Below are 24,475 nucleotides of genomic sequence, written 5' to 3'. Positions count from 1 at the left end.
AAGCAGTCCCCATATTTGGATTATGCAAATTCCATTACAAGCAAAAGTTCTGAGAAAAGTAAATTTAAAATGGATACAAATAAAAAGGAAACTCAAAGTCACATATGCTCCAGTATACACAAGTTTAGAATCATTTTCAGACCATATCTATGACAACACTACATTTATAGCTCTCAGTCTTACTGAAAGATGAATCACAAAAAGAGGGAAAAAGATATTTGCTCTTTACCTAGGAAAGATAGCCAGTCAACACACACAAGGAATACTCAGAAGTAATTAATTGCTAAAAGCTTCCTTTATTCAATGTGATCATCTTTCATTCCTATGGAGGGTAACCATAAGTCATATGTTAGGTTTAAAGATACATTAGTTTCAATTACATGATGTCTAAGGAAAACAGATAAACAGGTTCATAACTTTGCAAGCAAAAAGAAAATCTTTTTTCAGATATTGCAAATAACTTGAATAAAGTTATCTGAAGTTAAACTTGTATCTATGTTTTATCAATATGTATATGTATTATGTATATATTACACACACACATACTGTCTACATGTAGTAGTGCACACATACATATTACCAGATTTTTCAGAATGAACAGCGGAATAACAATGCATCCTCAGCAAACAACCTTATAATAATAAACTACCCATCATAACATACTATTGCATCTACTCTACAGGCAGAAAAACTGATGCTGTGAAGTTAAAAGATTTACCGAAGGTCTTAAAAGCACATTAGGAGACACCATCATTATAATGCTGAAGATCTTCACATTCATGACTTTCTGAATAGATTTTCATTGCTATTTTTTATTTAATTACTTAATATTATCTATAAGGTATTTTGCAAACTCTATTCTTTAAAAGGTGCTATGTACTTAATGCTGAATGAGGCAACTAAAGTGAGACACAAGCTCTGTCTGTTGAATAATAGGTCCTTGCCTTTTTTTTTTTTTTTTTACTATGCTTCTAAAATTTGAATGAAAACTCTATTTACTTGGTTTATATGGTTCTTCTACTTAAATGTTTAAACTTCAAAGTAAATTATCCAAATTAATCCTATTAACTTATCGTAATAAATTGCATTATTCTCATTTTATAGGTGAGAAGCCAGGCACAGGAATAAGGCTATCTGCTGTGGGTCACACGCTAAGTGTGAGGGAGGTCTGGAGTTAGAACATGTTATGTTCTTGGCTGAAGGGCAAGATTGTTCGTATTAATCATCTTATTCCAAAATCACTTGAGGAAGCATGCAATTTTCTGAAGCAGAGGGGAAAACATATCCAGAAAGTTACAAGTATAAAGGAATACATCAAGAGTTTTGATTTCACTGTACTTACATTATAATTCACTGTAATTTAAGTTTTAAAAACTGTTCACATATCTCATTACTTTAGTACCATGAATCAGAGGCTCTGTTGGCTGAGACACTATTTGCCCACAATGCTTTTATAGGAGAGATACAAGCTAAGAAATAAAATTAAATGAGGAAGATAAACATTGGTTCCATGTTGAAATGTATTTGATGGCATGGAATTTGCAAGACAAGACATCAATTTTCAGCCTAGCAGATTACAGAATAGGATCCATGAATCCTAGTCAACATTGAACACTTCAGAGGAACAAGAACATGACATCTGAGGGCAAGTAATGCATGGGAATACTCATGATGTGTTCCTAGAAAAGCTGAAGAAGAGAATGAACTAAGTCCACAGGTTAAAACATTAAATAACCAGGCCTTTAGCCTCTTAGAATAGATGAAAAATATAACCAGAAACATCTTCTAACCATTGCTAAATAGCTAGAAAACTGTGCTCTCCAAGTAGGGTTAGGTATGTAAACAAGTGCTAACAGATTGATATAGGCTTTCTGCTTCCTATGAAAACTAAGGTTTCATGTTGAAAACAGCATAACCAGCACATTCCTAATTATATGCATTTTTCCAGGTTCCAATGTGGCAGCAAAAGTACAAGCAAGGAAGAAGAAGAGTTGTCATATTAATGAGACATACCTCTTGTACTGAGCGAGCTGCTGGCTTGTCTTGATGATTGGCCAATATTAAAAAGGGTAAAGTGCATAACTGTGGATGCTGAAGAGCTGAGTGCAGCTCATTTCTAGCAGCTTCTAAATCATCCTCTGAAGAGGCACTGTCTAATACAAATATTACCCCTTGAGATCCTTGGTAGTAGCGGCTCCAGTATTTCCGGATATTATCAGCCCCTGTCAAAAACAACACAAATTTTCGTTTTAAAAGAGCTTTCAGCAACTGAAAAACGTTCCCAACAGTAATTCCTACTGGAAACCAATGTATCTTTTAAAAATTAAGTGCTAAACTCTGTGGTATGGATTAAAACAGGAATTTAGAAAAGTCAGAGATCATAGTGGATAGGAACAAAGAAGGCAGTAGAGCCAATAGGCAGATTTGGCCTTGAAGGAAGACACAGTATCTAAGCCATTCTTAATGACTTTTATATTAAAATGTGTGTGAGAGAACCAGGATAAAACCTCCTAGACTTAAACTCAAAAAAAAAATTTTCAGACTTTAATAGTCTCGAATGAACTATACTCTCTACAAATTGAGACTGAATCTGACTCAGAGAGCTGCATGACCTAGACATCCAACAAGGCTTCTTTCCAAACCATTAACATTACCTTGGTGATACTTTTTAATAGAACTGCTTGCTGATCAGGACAGCCTTGTTTAATTTCACCTAGAGAGCTATTAGCACAATAGCTCTATGTGTCAAAGTGCTAAAGTTTGTGAAAAACTCAAATCATGGCCTTTGATACATTTATATGAATCTGGCTTCCTAACTCATGAGGAAAAATAACAGATGACAAGAGCGCACTTATGGTCTCAATGAGATAAGATGTTTATTAAAATATATATATTTATATATGGAGAGGCCGGGTGTGGTGGTTCACACCTGTAATCTCAGCATTTTGGGAGGCTGAGGCAGGTGAATCACCTGAGGTCAGAAGTTCAAGACCAGCCTGGCCAACATGGTGAAATCCCTTCTCTATTAAAAATACAAAAATGAGCTGGGTGTGGCCTTGGGCACCTGTAATCCCAGCTACTTGGGAGGCTAAGGGTGAGGCAGGAGAATCGCTTGAACCCAGGAGGTGGGGGCTGCAGTGAGCCAAGATCGTGCCACTGCACTCGAGCCTGGGCAACACAGCGAGGCACCATCTCAAGAAAAAAATAAATAAATAAATAAATAAACATGGAGAATCTCGTCAGACAAGGCATGTCATGTATTATTCCTCTTTGTATGTCCATTATATAGCACAACACCTAACTCAAACTTCAGTACTGGAATGATGAAAATTGAGGGAATGAGGGAGTAAAAGTACATACTAATTAAGCTTTACAAATTTGAGACTAGAACAAACTCTAGAGATTATTTAGTCCAGCTCTCTGAGGAAACTGAAGCAGAGAGAGGTAAAGTAAGTGATCCCTTGTCATGTATCTAATAAATCACAAAATTGGGATTTGCATGAGTTGGTATACAATCTACCCAGGGAAGGCACAGGCATTTCCCATTACATCACGGTGACTGCTTTCATTACTTTCATTCAAGAATAGGAGGGGCAATATGTGTGCACGTGTAGAAAAGGGGTGCTACTGGTTACATAACGACAATTAGATTTCAAGGAATTTCACCAATTTATTGGATATGATCAAGTCCTAACCAGTTAATAACTGTATTTTAGTCAGCCACTGAACATCTAGCTCCTATGTTTGACATACTATGTTACGTGTTAGGGAAACAGTGGGGACTGCAGTTGGTGTGGCCTCGCTGGCAAGGGTCACCTGTTTGCTTCTCTTCCCAACTCTGTGCTCAGTGACATCCTGTTGGTAGCTTGAAATCAATCAGGGTGAAAGTACTGTCACTACGGAAATCAGCAAATCCTACATATCAACTCTGTTCCTCTCCCAGAGAGCCAATACACCACTGATGACACTGAGTGGCTTATATTTTCTGGGAGAAATAGAAAAGAAAACTCCAAGATTATAATAGAGTACCATGAAGTGCTGTCATAGAGGCACTCATTAGGTCTTCTGGGAGCAAGAGATAGGCATTTCACCCAAAATGGGGCAATTCTTTTTTAATTTCATTTTTTAAATTTGAGATGGGTTCTACTATGTTGCCTAGGCTGGACTCAAGACTCAAGTGATTCTCCTGCATCAGCCTTGTGGGTAGCTGGGACTAAAGGCACACACTACGGTGCCCAGGGGGGCAAATGTCTTGAAAGAATAATATCAGTAGCCAAACAGCTCCCATTCATTAAGCACTTCCTATCTTCCAGGTACTAAGTGTTTTAAAAAGAAAAGCTCATACAATTCTTACAACAATCTAAGGAGGGAAGTATAATTGACTAAGGCTTTGAAACCAATTTTCAGGTCCTAAAATCTATGATTTCACCATTATACTACACACAAAAAAACTAGGTATATATTTAATGAGAGGATCAAGGACATTTGATGTTGAGCAACGTTAAATATGTGAAGACACGGGATATGAGCAGGGTTGATGCATATCAAGCAGGGTCCAACTAAGAAAACAAAGCAAAAATAAAGAGGGAATGTAAGCCAGAGATCATTTAGTATAGGGAATTAGTGGCTTAGGTGGTGGTGGAACTAAGAAAAGAGCAAGGGTACTGAGATAAGCAACATCTTAGGTCAGGTTCCCTAGACACAGAGGCTGAGATGGCATTTCTTGTACACCTGATTTAGAGGGAGTGCTGTCAGGAGAAACTAGAAGTGAAAGAAGTAGGCTAGAATGGGAGAAGAAGCTAAGCAAAGATATTGTTTCAGAAATCTATCCTCAGCTTGATGCAATGAGGAACTCTACAGCAAGGATTGAACCACAGAAGTTGTCTAGTCCAAAGCCAAGGGGGCTGGGCTATTACACCCTTGTATAGTCATTAGCCACCCCTGGGGAACAGGAGGGGATGGGGCATGATCTTATAATCTCCCAAACACATTTGGTTGGGGCAATTATTGTCAGCCAAGGGCAGGCCTCTGGAGAAGGGTACAGGTGTGAGTCATTACCAGCCAATACTCGCAGCAGCTGGGAGATGGATGCACTGGCCCAGTAAAGGAGATCCGGGTAGGAAACCAATAGCATCTGGTACAGGCTACATCCAGACACTACCCATATGCTCGAGAACCATCCATAAGCTGGAGGGACAAAACTGGAGGCAGTGTTACCCGCTGGTAAGTGTTTAAAACAACAAAAATAGTGTGCATGTGTATCTGTACACAAGCTTGTTGTAAATTTCACTAACACAAAGGATGTGCAGTGCACAGTTTTCATAATAAGAATCAATGCAGCATGCTTTATTGTAAATTCCACATAGCCAACGAATGCCCACAGAATGCTTCATTGAGTTTGCATCCATAGCCAACTAATGGCTGCAATTGACCAACTAGTGTAGTTCTGACATGAATGGTGGCTGTTCAAAGTGTTTTACGTATATTAAATCACTTACCCATGACAGTCTAATGACTCTCATGAGGTAAATACTGTTATCAATCTCGTTTTATCAACAAGGAAACCAAAACACAAAAAGATTATGTAACTTGTCCAAGGTTACACACCTAATAAATACATTTAGGTCTAATGTGATCAAAATAGAGGTCATGGACTAAAAAGGCAATGAGGTTAAATAAAGAACTATATTACCACATAAGCTAGGAGAAAAGAAATGGAACCCTACTGGAACAAAAGGTAAGTAAATGCCTACATACATTAATGGAAATATGTCCAAAAACATTTCCCAACTGGTTAATTCAATGGACAGTTATTAAGTACCTATTCCATCCATACAAGTCTCTGAGCTAGGACCTAAAGAGATATTTAGAAAGCCATTATTCCTCTTAACTGAAACCATCAAATCCTGTAAAGTAATACAAATTACAATGAGGCCTGCAAATACAGCAGGCAGAGCAAATATGTCCACACATTAGATGGTGTCCAGTGAGTCAGATATAAAGAGAATTTGGTTGCATGTTTTAATAGAGCTTGTCCCTTGGAAACAAAGGACACCTGGAAATTCAACTTCTGCAGTCAACTCTTTCAATGAGAAACTGTTTTCATTTGCCACATTTAGGAGTACATATGGTACCTGAAAATAGTGAGACATACACAAACACACACACACACAAAAACCCAAAGAGATATACCATAACTTTAAAAAATGTACCTTATATGACATAATGTATGAATAATATATTAATAGTGAAAAGACACTTTTCTTTAACCTCCTGCCTAGTCTCGTGCCCAATCTTAGCATTCCTTTCATCATCAACAATGAACTTGGAATTCTACATTCTCATTTTGCCTTCTGCACATGGCTTTGGTCAGCTGCAACCTAACCCATACTGAGACCAGGGCACTTCACCAGCAATGAGGTGAAGAGTGGTATACAGTTGTTCAGTCCAGCTTAGTGGGCCATGGTTTAGTCACCAGATTAAAATAAAAATTGGCTGTGTCATCAACCCAGCTGCCAGGTGTTTTGAGGAGTGAGCCTAACTGGGAAGGTTAGGGAAACCTGTCTGATGCCCACATTCTCAATCCCCAAACCAAATCCAAAAGAAGTAACAAACACAGGAAGTGACGTCTTATAGCAGGCTAAGGCCACTCTTAGTTTAATGACTGAAAATGCCATGCTCTGTGTCACTTAAATTACAATTGCAACATAACATGGTTAAAGAGGAAACTCAAACCTCGCCTATGGTTTATACAGTTAGATTAAAAAGCAAAGGGGTTAGTCCTAACACTATTGGGGTTGGGTGAGGGTGGTGCCAAATGCCCTAATTATACATCCAATGTTGCCTCACTAAAAGTTGGAATAAACACTTGGGAATCTAAGCTCATCAGGAGGGCCAACCAGGAGAGTCTGGCTCAGGGTACCACAATAAGAGTAGAGGGAGAACACAGGAGCATAACAAGTCCTCATTGTGTAAATTCATTTCTGTGGCACACTATAGATGTTAACAACATCCTCTCATTATTCATTAATACATCCATCCAACAGATATTTACTGAGCACCTGGCACCATTCTAGGTGCTGAGGAAACAGCAGGAAACAAAATAGACAAAAATTTCAGTCTTTATACTACCCACAGCGAAGCCAGCCTATCATCATAGAGGTTAAAAATCCCAGGTACTCATCTGGCCAACTGAGACCTAACAAAGGTCTGCAAAGGTCTGTGGAGAATCTCTGAAAAAGACTTAGCTTCTCAATAAAAGAGATGCCCAAAGAGAGCCACCTCTCTTACAGTTTTTAGATATCATTGAGTGATATGCTGAATCTTTGAACAGCATCAGCCTTCTAGCAACCTTGAAGGAGACATATCTACACACTGAGTGTCAGAATAGGAAAACAGATAGAGCCTGGGTCCTCAAGCACATCCCTGAGCAGCAGAACAAACCACCTACATACATTATAAGGACTCCTTATTATGTCAGCACAATAAATGCCTATTACTCAAGCCAATTTTAGGAGAATTTGCAACCAAAAAGATGCCAGGTTCCCTCATATTAAATTAAAAGGCTATGAATAGGTTCCTTAAAACAGTAGTTCTTTGAAAGATGTAACCAATGAGTTTAAAAATAGGGATATTCAGGAATCAACAACAAAAGCAGGTACTCAAAGTTATCCCTGTGGAAAATCTGATCTCTAGACCACTGCTATCCAGTTAAAATTTTTGCAGTGATGAAAATATTCTACATCTGTGCTTTCCAGTATGGTGGGCACTAGCCGCACATGGCTATTGAGCACTTGAAATGTGGCTAGTGTCACTGAGAAACTGAATCATTTGTTTCATCTATTTGAAGTTAAAACACCACATTGGACAGTGCCGCTCTAGACATTTCCATAAGTGACTGCTGACATAAAAGACCACAAGAAACCACTAAGACAGGAGCAGATACAGAGATCTCATTCTGTCTTTGAAAGGAAGAGCACAGGGCCTTGCTGGTTATAGGAGGGGCTGCTGTCACCCCTATCCAACTGTGGTTCCCCAGAGGGCAGTTGCTGAAGGACTCTGCAACAGGCCAACCAAGACTGCTGCCAGCCACATTGTGGTGGCGGAAGAGTCAGGGTGAGAAGTTCAGCTGTTCTCCTCTTTCCATCATCTTACCACAGTCTTAAAAAATAAAAGTTTAAGTAAGAATAAATTACTTCTGGAAAACTCAGTGGGACTGGAGACCCATAAACAAGCCAGTTTTGGAGAACTTGAATTGTCAATGGGTATTTGAATCCTAGTGAATGTTGTAGCCTTAGAACACAAGTTACCTCAGCAGTATTGTTAATACTTTAAGAGGAATGCTTCCCAGCATGGGAGATGAAAAGGAGAAGGAGGAGAAAAGCAATACTTTTAAATTATTTTTAAACTCCTCCCATCTGCAAAACCTCAGTCTTTTAGATTGGTGATTCTTTGGATTTTTTTTCATCTTTTAAACAGACTCAACCTTTTTTTTTTTCTTTTAATAAACAACTAAGAATTCAGGCAGGACTAAGACATACGTATCTAAACTCAAACATTTATTATGGACTTTCCCACCCACACAACAAAACAAGCCAAAATATAGGACAGTAAGTTAAGCCCTCCCACTAAATAGTCAATACAAACTTTGTATTGGGTACTGATTCTGTTGGATATCAGGACAGTATAAAGGTTCACAAACAGGATAGAATCAAAAAGCATCCCAAAGAACACAGGTTAACGTACTTTGTGTTTTTAGTACAGTGCTTAGCACAGGCTGTATTATGGCTGTATTATGGCTGCATGTTTTCAAATACTACTAAAGGACTCTGAGAAAGGCCTAACTATGAGTAGGGTGAAGTTTCATTGTAAATACGTTTAAGGAATTCTTAATATCAGACGTTGAATGAGAGATTCCTTGCAGAACTGGGTATGTACCAGAAACATAAAAATTAGTTGCTAATAACTGTACTCAAGCCACCACCATCAACCAAAAAGATAGATTCTTTGTATAGCAAAGAATGATTTGCTTGGTAAATTCTACATTCTATGTTTGAGAAATCAGAATAAGTATTCTATAAAAGATTAATTCATTAAAAACTATTGAATTTCCATTATGGGTAATACTGTTAGCTGTGGTCAGAGTATGGTGATGAATCAGACACGAAAATGCACAAAACTCCCATATAAACTTCCAGTGTAATCAGGAAGATGATATAAAGATTGAAATCTAAAGGGAGATGTACTTTCCTATTTCACTTTTCAAACAGTCAAAAAACAAAGTGTCAAAAAGACAATGGTTACTGTTAAGCTGAAGAAAACCAAAGTCCCCAGACTACAGTGAGATCTGCTGTGAATATCCACATAGGAAATAAAAGATGATCAACATATAGTCATCACCCACTCCTACCACACCTACATACCACATTGCAACTAACCTTGTAAGGTATTTATATACATCATCTCATTTAACCCTTTAGGCTTTATTATCCTCATTTAATGGAAGAAAAAATTGAGACAAGCATTTTGCTTGAAGTCCAGCAAATAAGTGGCAGATCTAGGATTCAGACTCTGGATTATCTGACTCCAAAGACCACGTGTTCTTTTCCACTACATGGTGCTACTTCCCAGAAAATGTCAGAGGCTCCAGTGAAACGGGAAGGGACAGAATGTTCTATTCAAATGAGCATGCATGTTTAAGAGCCATAGGCTGTAAAGAATGGTTAAGATGGATATTGTAGAGAAGGGGAAGACAAGGCATCCAATGAGGTTAGTAGGGGGCAGCAGAGCATAACCTTGGAGGAAATTAGGAACAGGTGGATTATGGGGCACAGTGAGAAGTATGAATGTGAAACAGAAAATCTGAGTTAGTGACAAGTAAATGGCTAGTGTGAAAACAGAATATGGATGGCTTTGTAAGTCAGGCAGAGTGTCTAGATTGGATTCAGAAATTAATAATTATTATAGAGTCCTGAGGAAAACTACCTGAAGTGGTTTTGTGTTGCTTAAGGACCCTGTCTCCCACTCACTGCCTGTTGATACTTAAGTTGAACAGTACCACCCACCCATACCTGCACTTCCTCCAAGTCCAAACTGCCAAGCACAAACAAATACCTGCCACGCTCCTGGATGTATGGCTAACTGCAAAACCTGAAAGATTAGTTTAGTAAGGTATTTCTATATTTATTAGAAATCTACCATAAGAAAATGTTGTGAGAAAAGAAGAAACAAAAGTTCTTCCTTCCTCCAAAAGCTAGAAGATAGTCAGCAAAGGAATCTTATTTTGCCTTATTTTGAATTCCCCCAGTACAAACAGTTTGAGAGGTGACTATAAGAAACACCAGTGGCAGAGTTGGACGTAAAACAGAGAAAGAGATAATAATGCACAAAAGGAGGGTTTATTAAGCCAGAGACCGCTGTGGGTAACAAGAGTTTAATCTTGCTGGAACGCTGGGAGCTATAGCACAGAATAGATTAGATGCTAGGGGTGCAGGGACTGGGTCTTAACCACCTCTCCCGACTCTGCCCCCTTGCCTATCGGTGGTGGCTTCAAGGCTGTTGAGGAGGGCAGGTTTTAATTTCCTAGCACTTCTGGTTTGCCCAAAGCATCCAAGCAAAGCAAACTGCAGTAGTCAGAGACCCCCCACTCCCACCCTGAAGGCAAAGGCTATGAGAAGCCTTCTGATACCCATGGAAATGGAGTTATGGCTGGGACACCAACAGGGCCTCCCTCAGCTACCCAAAGAAAAGCATTTAAGTGTCACTTTAGGCTGTTTGGCTGCTGGTGGCTCTATAGCAGAGAGCACAAAAAATACAATCCTTATTACTGTAAGTAAAAACTAAGACTTGGTTTATGTAACATCCATATACTTAGCAGAAGACAGCCAATAAGTCTGCAATGTTAAGCAGTGGTTCTCAAAAGGTGTCTTCAAGACCCTTTCAGATGGCACAGGCGATCAAATCTATGTTAATAATTATACTAAGACATTATTTGCTATTTTCACTTACGGTACGAAAGCAGTGGTGAGCGAAGGTACTCAGCACTGACAGAGGTACTGGCAACAAACAAGTAATCACTGTATTCTTGACTAATCACATACTTGCAGGGCCAGAAAAGGCCAGTTTCACCCAAGAATTCCCTTAATACGGCAGTAAATTATTATTTTATTAAATTAGCTCTTAAACACACCTTTTAAAATATTCTGTGACTAAATGAAAAGTAAGCAAAATATATTTTTGCTACATACCAAAGTAGACAGTTAATTTGACAATAAGCACCTATACAACTGTTTGAGCTGTGAGTTACTTCACACAACTCCATTTTTACTTGAAATTTCAACGGACAAACTACGATTATTCAGATTTGAGTATTTGATAGACATTTTCTCAAAAATAGATGTGCAAGCCTGTCATTTCAAGGAAAACAAATGATAGTATTTGTTGTCAATGATAAAATTTGTTTTCAAGCAAAAGCTAGAATTTTAGAAAACTTGTTTCTGCTAAGTTTTGAGTGAGTTTGACAGCTTTTCAGTGATGAGACTGGTGGTGATATTAACAGACAGATATTCATAAAGTAATCTGTAAACACTTGGAAGCTCTACACTACTCAGTGAACCAATATTTTCAAAATGACCAATGCATGATGTTACAAAGCCATGCATAGATAAAAAACACATTCAAAGTACAAGAGAGACCAATGCAAGTTAATTAACTGAGTACAAAATGTTCGCTGATAAGGTTTTCAGATTCCACATTACAACTGATTAAGAAACAACCACCTGTTGAAGAATTTCAGTGTAATATCAAAGAAGACAATCAACAGTTACCTAAAAAGGTTATTAAAACATGCCTCCCTTATTGAGTTATCTATGTGAGACTAGACTTTCTTCATGTACTTCAACCCAAACAACATATTAACAACAGATTAACTGTAGAAGCAGATACGAGAATCCAGCCCTCTTCTATTAACCAGATTTAAAAGATTTGCCAATTTTCTCATTTTTTTGTTTTCAAAATTGTTTATTTTCATTAAAAATGTTATTTATATTAATATGTTATTCGTTTATTATTCTTTTATAAAAATTTTAACATGGCTTTAATTTCTGACATGGCACATATACTCATTGTCTTTAATATGAGAAAGAGACATTTAAGATCTACTGAAATTTATGCATAAATTTAGAGTTATTTTCTAGCAGGAATAAAAGTCTTTCTTTAAACTGTCTTTATTCTAACTTTGGCTGACTCAAGTCCCAAGATAGAAGAGCTGGAGTTGGGAGGGCAATCTCAAAACTAAGAGGTCCACTCTGGAAGCATCCTAATCTCCTTGGTACCATTATATTGCAATTCTAACCCAGTGATCACACACTTTAAGGCCTAGAAAGATTACTGAATTGTGTGTTGCCCAGGAACTTTAAATGGCATGCCTTCCAGGAGATTCCAAGGCAGGTGGTCCTCAGCCTACCTTTTATAAAACAAAGTTCTACATACCACACAAGCTGATATGCCAGTTGCCCTCTCCTCACCTTATCCTTCCTCAACACGTATTCTAAATGTCTATGTGACTCCAAACACAATTTTACATCATTATCTTCTATGTCCATTCCTAACAATAGTATTGAGGACCATGCCTGCATTCTGACATTGGCCCCTCCTTTATGTTCTCACTATGGTTTATGCCCTCATCACCTTCCAGCTGGATCAGTAGGATGGCCTTCCCACTGGTCTTTGCACAACTCCAGTTAAATTACTCATACTTGTGGCTATGGTTTGAATGCCCTTTCAAAAATTAAGAGGTAGAACCTTTAAGAGGTTTTTTTTTTTTTTTTTTTTTTTTTTTTTTGAGACGGAGTCTCTCTCTGTCGCCCAGGCTGGAGTGCAGTGGCCGGATCTCAGCTCACTGCAAGCTCCGCCTCCCGGGTTCACGCCATTCTCCTGCCTCAGCCTCCCGAGTAGCTGGGACTACAGGCGCCCGCCACCTCGCCCGGCTAGTTTTTTTTGTATTAGGTGGGGGGAGTTTTCCGGCCATAGTTTAGTAAGGCCGGGCGCGGTGGCTCAAGCCTGTAATCCCAACACTTTGGGAGGCCGAGACAGGCGGATCACGAGGTCAGGAGATCGAGACCATCCTGGCTAACACGGTGAAACACCGTCTCTACTAAAAAAATTCAAAAAACTAGCATTTTCGTGTCTGATTCATCACCATACTCTGACCACAGCTAACAGTATTACCCATAATGGAAATTCAATAGTTTTTAATGAATTAATCTTTTATAGAATACTTATTCTGATTTCTCAAACATAGAATGTAGAATTTACCAAGCAAATCATTCGTTGCTATACAAAGAATCTATCTTTTTGGTTGATGGTGGTGGCTTGAGTACAGTTATTAGCAACTAATTTTTATGTTTCTGGTACATACCCAGTTCTGCAAGGCATCTCTCATTCAACATCTGATATTAAGAATTCCTTACACATATTTACAATGAAACTTTACCCTACTCACTGTTAGGCCTTTCTCAGAGTCCTTTAGTAGTATTTGAAAACATATACAGCCATAATACAGCCTGTGCTAAGCACTGTACTAAAAACACAAAGTACATTAACCTATGTTCTTTGGGATACTTTTTGATTCTATCCTATTTATGAACCTTCATACTGTTCTGATACCCAACAGAATCAGTACCCAAGAAAACTGAAAGCATAGAAAGAAAAGCTGTGGGAACAGTTCTGGGGAAATGTTCCCTTCCGTACTCCTGCAAAAGCCAACAGCTGACTCCTTAGAAGACCCACAGATGCCAAGGTGATCACAACTTGCATAGTTACAAATGTTTACTAAGCAGCTAATTTTTTTTTTTTTTTTTAAGACAGAGTCTCGCCCTGTCACCCAGGCTGGAGTGCAGTGGCACGGTCTCCACTCACTCCAAGCTCCGCCTCCCAGGTTCACGCCATTCTCCTGCCTCAGCCTCCCGAGTAGCAGGAACTACAGGTGGCCGCCACCATGCCCGGCCAATTTTTTGTATTTTTAATAGAGACGGGGTTTCACTATGTTAGCCAGGATGGTCTCGATCTCTTGACCTCGTGATCCACCCACCTTGGCCTCCCAAAGTGCTAGGATTACAGGCGTGAGCCACTGCGCCCGGCCCTAAGTGGCTAATTCTTGAGCTACTGGCATGACCCAAAAGCAAAACACTTCTGCGGTATTCTAGAAAATCTGGTGGCCAGACTAGAAAAGCCAGTGGGAACAGCTTTGCTGCAATTGACATTGACCAAAGCAATAAATTAGGAAGAGCCAAAATGGAGACTTTTGTGGCTGATGGAAAGATATGTGTTGCATACCCAGGGTGAAATAAGATCTTTTAATACTGCGGAAATGCTACTCTAGCACAACTTGCCAATTTCCCCAACCAGTATTTTTTCTTTTTTATCAGAAACTTTAACTTACCAATCCTGTGACAAAACTGACAAAGATGCAAGAGGTTCTAGATTAAGACAAACTCATGGAAAAAGTTAAAAAACCATCTAATGTCTCATCCTACATAGCATGAAGTATAATTAGAGTCACATACTAGAAGCCTTGATGCTCAAAAGTAGAATATTAAATTTGTCCCTCACTTTGAGTGTTTTTTCTTCTGTGACTAATCAGACTTCAAAACAAGTTATTTACTCACATAATAAAAACTTAAGAGAAGTATACTTGCTCTACAACATACGATTCCATTCACATTTGTTCTTTCATCTTTTAACTGTCTCTATGACATTCTTGTTGGAAATGCTTATCAGAGCTCCTAAAATGAGAGTTCCATTTCTCCACCTGCCCCATTCCCTTTGTTCTAGTTGTTGTCACCCTACTGATGACAGAAGGTCACCCAGCATCATGTTCAGGCTCAAGCATAAAATAGTGAATGGTAAAGGAACAGTCTTGATTTTAGGGAGGTGACATCAATGTTTAATTTTGTAATGTGCATAAGCTAATATACATTATAATTTGAATTCTGTAATTAGATAAGCCAATGCACTTTACAAATCATAAATAAATTTGGGCAGCTCTAAGTTTAGGGATCAAGTATGTTCCAAAACTTTCCAAAGCTTCTAATTTTTTTCAGAATTCAGTACACAGTTTTCCTTGAAAACAAAGCAGTGAATCTCAGGAGTGAGATTCAGCCCTGAAAGACAGAATGATGGTAGAGTGATTAACAGCATGGACTCTGATGTCAGGCTTACTGAGTTCAAAGCCTGGCTCTGCCACATATCATCTAACACAAAAACTCAGCGTAATTGTTCCAAGCCTCAGTTTCCTTCTCAATAAAAGAGAGGAAAATATTAATACTTAGTTACCTCATAGGATTGTGAGGATTAAATAACTTTTTTCACACAGTACGTAGAATATGCTAACTGCTCATAAGTGTTTACCGTCATTTTGTTGTGGACGTTACTATTATTATTTGGCCACCATTTAAGCCTAAAATTCACAGAACTACTGAACTAAGAACTAACTCAAGTTAGTTCAGTACCTGGAAGTAAAAGTCTACCAGATGCTGAACAAAAAGGGCAAAGAATAGGTTTTCTGCAATTCCTGAGATAACCAATATTATAAAGAATAAACCAAAGTTTTTATCTGGGACAGACCCTTTTTTTCCTGTTCAAGTAACTTTCTCTTTTGTCCTGTATCACCTTCAGCCTCAGTATTTTATAATCTTCAATTGCTTCCTCTCTCATTGCTGTCTAGATTTCTTCCCTTGACTAACACCAAATAAGAAATTTCTCCCCTTCAGATGAAAATGCATGTTCCTTCAGTACAGGTGTCTTCAACTAGACTTGAACACAAACAGCATGTTTAGTCATGTTAATATTCAGGTGACACTCTTATGAAAACCAAAACAGATCACTAATACAAACTGGTTTTGTCCGCATGTGTGCACGCACGTGTGTGCATGTACGCATACATTTGAGAGTTGATATTACCTACAAGGCTGACATACAGTATACATACACATACATATAAAGCTATTATTACACTTTATGACATTTCTCTTTCTTTTGTTATAAAGCACAGATAACCAAAAATTGGTACCATTTTTTTTCAGTGGTTTACATAGTTGGGTGAATAAGAGCTCAGCAGCATGGGTTAAGGCAGGGGGTGCCATTTGTAGGCAACTACTCTTATTTTTTTCTGTCAAGTAGATTTTTAAATAAAATATAATTGGCTTGTGAATACAAGAAAAGCAAACACAAATCTAAGCACAAAATGGGCTTTTTCTTAATTATTCTTGTAACTGTTTATAACCCACTTTTTCACAGCTCTTGCTTAAGCATTCTAATTTCACCAGTTACCTGTCTCCATAGCTCTACTAATCAACTTTCGTAAAACACCCCAAGATTCTCGTTTGTCCTGTTCATCACTGTGTCTCCCGTATCTATACAGAATCTGGCACAGAGCAGGCCATCTATATTTATTGATTAAGTTAATTAATGAATGAATGGGAAGTGATTATGTTAACTATTTACCCATCAATTCAAGGATAAGAAGTCTCATTTTTACATAGTCTAAAATAAACTCTTACATCCTCTCTTCCTTTTACATTTCTTCTTTTTTTTTTTTTCTGAGATGGAGTTTCGCTCTTTTTGCCCAGGCTGGAGTGCAATGGTGCAATCTCAGCTCACTACAACCTCTGTCTCCCGGGTTCAAGTGATTCTTCTGCCTCAGCCTCCCAAGTAGCTGGGATTATAGGTGCCTGCCACCACGCCCAGCTAATTTTTTGTATTTTTAGTAGAGACAGGGTTTCACCATGTTGGCCAGAATGGTCTCGATCTCTTGACCTCGTGATCTGCCTGCCTCGGCCTCCCAAAGTGCTGGGATTACAGGCATGAGCCACCGCGCCTGGCTCCTTTTGTATTTCTTATCTGAAATACTGTTGCTTATCTGTGAGCTTCTTTCTAACGTGGTACAGTCCCTTTTTTTCTATTCTCAGAAGCAAGCTTCCCCTTTGTGCTTGAAATTGCCATTTCAAAGAGGATGCTAGTAACATGATCATCCTGTTTCAGACAATTCTAAATGAATACTTTCTATTAGTGAAGCTGGATGAATGAACCATTAAAATCATGTCTTAAGGTGATCAGACTTCTCTCTTTACATAATTACTATATATTAAAACAAGACTAGCCCACTCCATCACGTATACCATCAAGCAGGTTTCTTCTATCTTATGCTCTGGAATGCATCTTACTGTCTCAAGAGGCAAGTGGAACTCTCAAAATGAAATTAATTTTAATTAACTTTAAAATATAAATGTGAATGTGTCATACAGCACTTGGAAAGAGAAGGTTATACGAAAGACAGTGTCACTGCATTAAAGGAGTAGGGATCAATGCACTAGCCAAAAAGAAGACAAACGACTTTGAAACATTGCCTGAGGTTAAGCACTTCACTTCCAAATACAGTTTCCCATGAAGAACACACTCAGGAGAAGAGGGAGAGAGACAGTGTAATTTCAATGATGTTACACCTACTGTCTAAATTTTATTTAGATTAGGATAGTTAAAAACTATATTTGCCTGAGGACAGAGAATAGGGTACATGAGAAGACACATTTATTGGGTATCCAGTAAGGTTCCACAATGCTGAATTTTCTTACAATTCTGATGATAGATTAGGACTCATTTTCATAGTTAACTGATAAGAAGATATCACTCTTTCATGCTCTTCTTATTCTAGACAGGTTGAAACGGTTACAGGGCAACATGTATAAAAAGTATGTTAATCTGCTTAAGCTCGTAATTCAGACATAGGATCAACATCCATTTTTAAAAAATGTGTTTTAAACACATTTATCATAGGCTTGCTGCTGTTCTGAATATTTTTTCTTATATACAAATGACTGACCAAGAAAAAAATAGCAAAGAAAAAAACGCATTATCCACCACACCTCCATCCTTTGGTTTGTATCCTTCAAGATTTTGTCTCTTCCTTAACTAAAAAAATGAGGATTTTGCTACAAACCTCAAAAATCAGATCATTCTATTCAACACACACACAAACATAGTCTTAGCAAAAATCAGTCTAAGGTCATGCATCCTTGTTAATAATCAATACATAAGAAAACTTTAGAATGACCCATATTTTGTATTTTCATAAAGCCAGAAACCACATATTTTCTTTCTTTACACTTGCCATAATGGAGTCATAGATGCTCAGTGATTTTGGATTTAAATAAGGTTAGGAACAGCATAAAGTCATCCCAAGCTTTCCCCACAGAAATGTTACATGGTGAAGGCTACCCCTTTCATGTTTGTGGCAGGTAGACTCTAAGATGACCTCCAGTGATCCCCACTTCTTGATATTGATACCTTGTGTAATCTCCCCTTGAGTGTTTACTTGGCTAGTGCCTTGCTTCTAACCAAGAGAATGTGGCAAGGTGATGGGATGTCACTTCCTTGAATAGGCATCTTCTGTCTTGCTATCAGATTCTCTCTATTGCCTTCCCAGTAAGCAAGTTTTGTTTGTTTGTTTGTTTTGTTTTGTTTTTTGAGACAGAGTCTCACCCTGTTGCCAAGACTGGAGTGCAATTCTCCTGCCTCAGCCTCCTGAGTAGCTGGGATTACAGGCATGCACCAACACACCCAGCTAATTTTTGTATTTTTAGTAGAGACAGGGTTTCACCATGTTGGCCAGGCTAGTCTCGAACTCCTGACCTCAGGTGATCTGCCCGCCTTGGCCTCCCAAAGTGTTGAGATTACAGGCATGAGGCACTGCACCCGGCCCCAGTACACAAGTTTTTATGAAGCAAACTGCCACACTAGAGAGTCATACATGGCGAGGAATTGAGTGCACTCTTTCACCTAGCAACTGAGGCTGCTAGGAACTGAGACCCTCAGTCTAACACTGCCCCCACAAGGAAATGAAATCTGCCAACAAAAACAAAAAGTAGAAAGAGATCCTTTTATGGATGAATAATATTCCATTGCATGGATATATCACACTGTTTATCTATTCATCTGCTGATGAGCATGTGCGTTGCTTCCATCTTTTGGTTATCGCGAATAATGTGGCCGTGAATATTGGTGTACAAGTTTTTGTTTGAACATCTGTTTTCAATTCTTTTGCATATATTATCTACAAGTGGAACTGCTGGTCAAATGGTAATTCTATGTTTAACTTACTGATAAAACGTGCGTTAAGTCCCTAAATTTGTAGTGAATTGTTACACAGTAATAGATAATTAATGTAAAGTTTAAAATGAATTTGCAGCTAGGTAGAAATTCCCAAATGTGAATTAATGAACTACAGGGAGAAAAAAATAATAATTTACAATTCGTCTGATTGGCAACTCATGATTCCCCCAGTCAATAGTATTTACTGCATTCTCAAAATACTTCTTTCAAAAGCAACATTAAAAAAATTGCTATGAGGCTTCGCTGGGCGCCATGTGTTGCACTGTGCTGTATTGCAGAGATTTTTTTTTTTTTAGAAAAGAAAAGGGCACAGTCTCCACCCTCAGAGTGCACAGATTTCCAATTAAGAATTACTTCTGCTGATATTCTCCAGAATTCTGTTCATCAGCTTATTTCTTCTCTTGTTGTACATCCTCTTTGGGAAAGTCTGTCTCACATTGTTTCATCCACCTCTAATATCATGAAAACACTCAGTTCAAACGCTCTCATCTCATTGTCTCCTGAGCACCCATACTCTTACTTCTTCTATCATATATTCCCTTCTAGATATTCCCCAGGTATTTTAAACTCCACTTGTCCCCAAATAAACTAATTCTTGCTACACACTCTTTTCCAGCCCAACCTCTTGAATTCCCTATCAGACTTAGCAGCCAAGATTGAAACTGTGAATCTTAAGTCATTCTTTACCCCTTATCCTTTATTGCTAATTGTCAGTTGTCAACTGCCCAACTTACCTCTCCTCTATAACCCAGTGTAACTGCCAAGCTCTTTGACACTTTTAAAACTTCTCTGCTATGATTTGAATGTGTCCCCCAAAAAGCGTGTATTGGGAAGTTCGTCCCCAATCCAACAGTGTTGGGAGGTAGAGCCTAATGGAAGTTGCTTAGGTCATGAGGGATTCACCAGCACAAATGGATTAATGCTGATTATAAAAAGGCTTCAGGCTGTGAGTTCAATCTCTTACTCTTCTGCCTTCTGCCACAGGATAACACGGTAAGAAGGCCCTTGCCAAGTGCCAATGCCAAACTTCCCAGCCGCCAGATCTTGAGCTAATAAATTTCTGGTCGTTATAAATTATTCAGTCTCAGGTATTTTGTTACAATAGCACAAATGGACTAAGATGTTCCTCTGGCTGTTTTTCCTCTGCTATACTTATGGCTTATCTAGACAATTCCTATGCGTATTTCAAGCCTGAACCCAAACATTATGTCCTTGTGAAGCCTTCCTTAATTTTATTTTTTATAAGACTACTTTCTCTATCCATTTTGATCCTGGAGCAAATTGATTATCTCTTCAATTTCAAAAGCTAGACATATCACAAAGCATCAGTTTTTACATGCCTAGTTCTTTTATTTCTGCACTTACGTTTTGAGGCCATTTTTTCTGGATATTTTAGGTAGCTAATATAGGAATCAACATATAATCTTCACTCAATTCATATGTGCTGAATTTAAAATAGCCATCTGATTTATATTATAATTCACTTAATCAACTAACAAGTATGTATTGAGTAGCTTTTATGTATCAGACGTAACACTAGGCATAAGGAATATGGTGGCAAACCAAACAGACATGCCCCCCTGCCTGACTCATGAGCTCATAGTCTCGCAGGTCACTGAATTGATAATACACTTATGACACTATGTCATTTAGGCTTCAACCTATCTCTGAGCAACACAAGTATTTCCTATATTTACTATCGTGATTTTTTTTTTTTTTTTTTTTTTTTGAGATAGTCTTGCTCTGTCGCCCAGACTGGAGTGCAGTGGCGCGATCTCGGCTCACTGCAACCTCTGCCTCCCATGTTCAAGTGATTCTCCTGCCTCAGCCTCCCGAGTAGTTGGGATGTGTGCCACCATGCCTGGCTAATTTTTTTGTGTTTTTAGTAGAGATGGGGTTTTATCATGGGGTTTTACCAGGATCGTCTCAATTTCCCAACCCCATGATCCGCCCACCCTGGCCTCTGAAAGTGCTGGATTACAGGTGTGGGCCACTGCACTTGTCCTTACTATTTTGATTCTTAAATAAAAACTGGAAAATTAAATTTCTTTTTAATGAGTTATAAGTAAATTTTATTACCATCATTAGCACTGCATTAAAATAACAAAAAAAAAAACCAATCCCCTCCTGATATCTTTCAACATACATGACTGTTCGTATAATACCTAAACCTAAATATTTAATATCTAAATCTGAACATTGATAGGATGCCTCAACTATCCAAAACACAGCTAAAAATTAGGAATCATGAGGCAGCCAACAGAAATGTCTCCAAATTAATAATCTAAAGCTCACATGCTTAACATTCTAAAAGTCCCTCAGGACCGCACAGAAATCTGGCATAGAAAAAAAAGTGATCACACTTAATTTATTGGCTCCCTATTCAGAGCATATTAGAAGTAGTAAATCATTATGTGGGTGATGTAAAAGAGAGAGAATCTGCCAGAAACAGGCACAGAGACAGTAGCAAGAAGACATAGCTACAACAGAGACTAAATCAAGAAATTAAGAAATTAAATGAGAAGAGATAATAACTATGAAAAAAAATAAGGCACATAACAGAAATTAAAAGCACAGCAGTACAGATTTAATGTAGCATGCAATAGCCACCCACTTTCCTAATAGTATTGTAGGGTTTCTGATGTCCATCAAATAAATGATGAATTATATTCCTGGCATTTTCATTTATTATCATTTGAACATATAAATGTAACGAGGAAAGTCTGATGAATGCCATTACCAACAATCCTGTCTAATCCAGCCTCACCTCACTTCCTCCTTTCTATTATTTTAAAGCAAACCATTAATATTACGTACTTTCATCTGTAAATATTTTGGTACATATCTAAAAGATAAGAATTCTTTTTTAAAACATAACCAAAGTACCACCAATATATGTAAAAGAAATTAAAATCAATTGTAAAGTTTGTAGTCCATTTTCAGCATTAAAATGTCTTAAAATATTGGCTGGACCATGGTGGCTCATGCCTGTAATCCCAGAACTTGGGGAGACCAAGGTGGGAAGACTGCTTGAGCCCAGGAGTTCAAGACTAGCCTGGGCAACACAGGGAGACCTCATCTCTACAAAAAGTAAAAAATCAGCCGGACATGGTGGCACATGCCTGTAGTCCCAGATAATTGGGAGGCTGAAGCAAAAGAATTGCTTGAGCCCGAGATGGAGGAGCCATGATTGCACCACTGTACTCTAGCCTATCTCACAACAAAACAAACAAACAAACAAAACCATAAAATGTTTTAAAATATTAAATCAAAATATTTTTTTATATTCCCAATGTAACTGGCTAAATGTCAAGAGAGATTTTTAAAAAGTGTTCTGGGAAGCATTCTCTTTGCTAATGCAACACCCAGTGAAGATGTGGCATCATTAAATTATGATATTGAAACTTAATTCTTTAATCAAGGAAAATCCTTTTATAGAAAATCTTTAAAGAAATTTTGTTTAGTCTACAGTAGCTCTTTCAGTTTTAAAAGGTAACAATTTGATTTATTATTATTTGACGGTCATAGATTAATTCCCTGAAAGTATCAGAAACAATATATTGTTAACTTATTAGGAGATCACAGGCTATCTTGAGAAAACTTCATGTCAAAATTAGTTGTATTAGTACTGAGATGTAATTATTCTTCAAAAGGATCATAAAATCAAAAACAAGTAGGGCAAAACAAATACAATGATACACACCTGGGAAATAAAGAATTGGTCTTGGGTAGCTAAAACTTAGGTAGAAAATTAAAGAACTGGGGACACAGGTACATAATCATCTCTTCTTTCAATTAAAAGCCGTGGTTTGAAGAAAACTTAAATGAATGGGACTCTAGGTAGTTCAATTGGAAACTAGAAACTTATTTGGCACATCTAAGGAAGGATGTGTATGTACGTGTGGAGGGGAGAAGATGGGCAGAACACAAAACAGCTTTAAATTGAATTTGAGAGAGAAATGTCTAGATAAAATCTGAAACTACAAATCTTATCTTCTTCCTAACTTAGATGTGCCTTGGAAGGATTACAGAAGTGCTGAGATCCCTGCAACTCTTGGGGTGTCCAGTGGGACCTGGGGCATGCTCTCCCCATCTCTTGTCATCACCTCTAACAGTAAGCAGTTTCTGTTTATCCTAACATACCATTAAAATATCATCATTTTCAATGTCTGATAATGTGAAAAACCTTGCAAAGCATTAGTCCAAAGAGCTTATTAGCCTGTCATTCAAGGCTCTTGATGACTTGACCCAAATGACCTTTCTAACCTTGAATCTTTTCACACCATTTATGAAACCTTTACACTGGCCAAAATGAACTGCTCATGTTTTCCCCTTACACCCTTTATGCTTCTCAACTGCTGTTGCCTCCGGTTTGAATTTCTCTTTCTTCTGGGAATCTACTTTTTCCCTATCTTTATATTTTCAAGTATAATCGATTCCTAAGCCTGCATTAAATGCCACCTGTATCACAAAACCCTTCCTTTTACTGTATTTGTATATAATCTTTTTTCCTCCACTAAGGAACCAGAGTAGTCGATTATCTATAGTTTTTAATGTCATGCATAACTTTCTATTTTGTACCATTGTTACTTATGTAAAATGCTTTTAGTTTACCAACTAGAGTCAAAGCTCTTTGATTGCTTAATTCAAGTAAATTTACTCCAGCATTTTCCAAGAAACTTTTATGTGCCAAGTACTATAGTAGGTGTAGAGGATATAAAAATTAGTGTGGCTACACTATCACCAGAATTATTGAGTATTGTTTTTAAAATTCTAGCCAATATCATAAGGCACAAAACTAATGTAAGAGGTACTGCCACTGGCAACGGGAAAAGTACGATTATTTACAGATAAAACCCAAAATAATTAACGAGAAAAGTATGGTTCCATAAGGTGATAAGAAACAAAATCTAAATGTTTTCAAATATTTTCATAATACATTAAAAAACATTTAAAAATCCAGCCATTTTAACAAATATTTTAATATACCAATATGTATGTGGAAAAATATCCCAATATGTATATGGATGAACACACAAACACATATGCATGCAGGCACACACACAAAATATTTCTTATACTACCAAGAGATCGAGACCATCCTGGTATAAGAAATATTTAGTATAAGAAATATACTAAATATAGTATATTTTAATTCTTTCCAAGAATTAAATTGTTTTAATTCTTATATATATAGGAAATTATATATTTCTAATATAGTATAAGAAATATTTTAATTCTTCCCAAATTTAATGAATGTTTATTAAATATATTTATGCATTTAATATAATAAAAATTTTAATCGTTC

General features: G+C 37.6%; 1 protein-coding gene across 2 annotated transcripts in view; it reads right to left on the bottom strand.

Moving 5' to 3' along the window:
• Positions 1 to 24,475, bottom strand: part of ARL15 (ARF like GTPase 15) — a 452,441-nt gene that overhangs the window by 251,861 nt on the left and 176,105 nt on the right. For both annotated transcript variants that reach the window (XM_017854295.1, XM_017854294.1), the window contains exon 4: positions 2,014 to 2,222. In XM_017854295.1, coding sequence (XP_017709784.1) covers positions 2,014 to 2,222 — 209 coding nt within the window. The remainder of the gene's footprint in view (positions 1 to 2,013; positions 2,223 to 24,475) is intronic.

Source organism: Rhinopithecus bieti, unplaced genomic scaffold, assembly GCF_001698545.2.
Source record: "Rhinopithecus bieti isolate Rb0 unplaced genomic scaffold, ASM169854v2 scaffold_37881, whole genome shotgun sequence".
NCBI classification, from domain to species: Eukaryota; Metazoa; Chordata; class Mammalia; order Primates; family Cercopithecidae; genus Rhinopithecus; species Rhinopithecus bieti.
The sequence above is the reverse complement of the archived record's forward strand: the minus strand, read 5'-3'. Positions and strand labels throughout refer to the sequence as shown.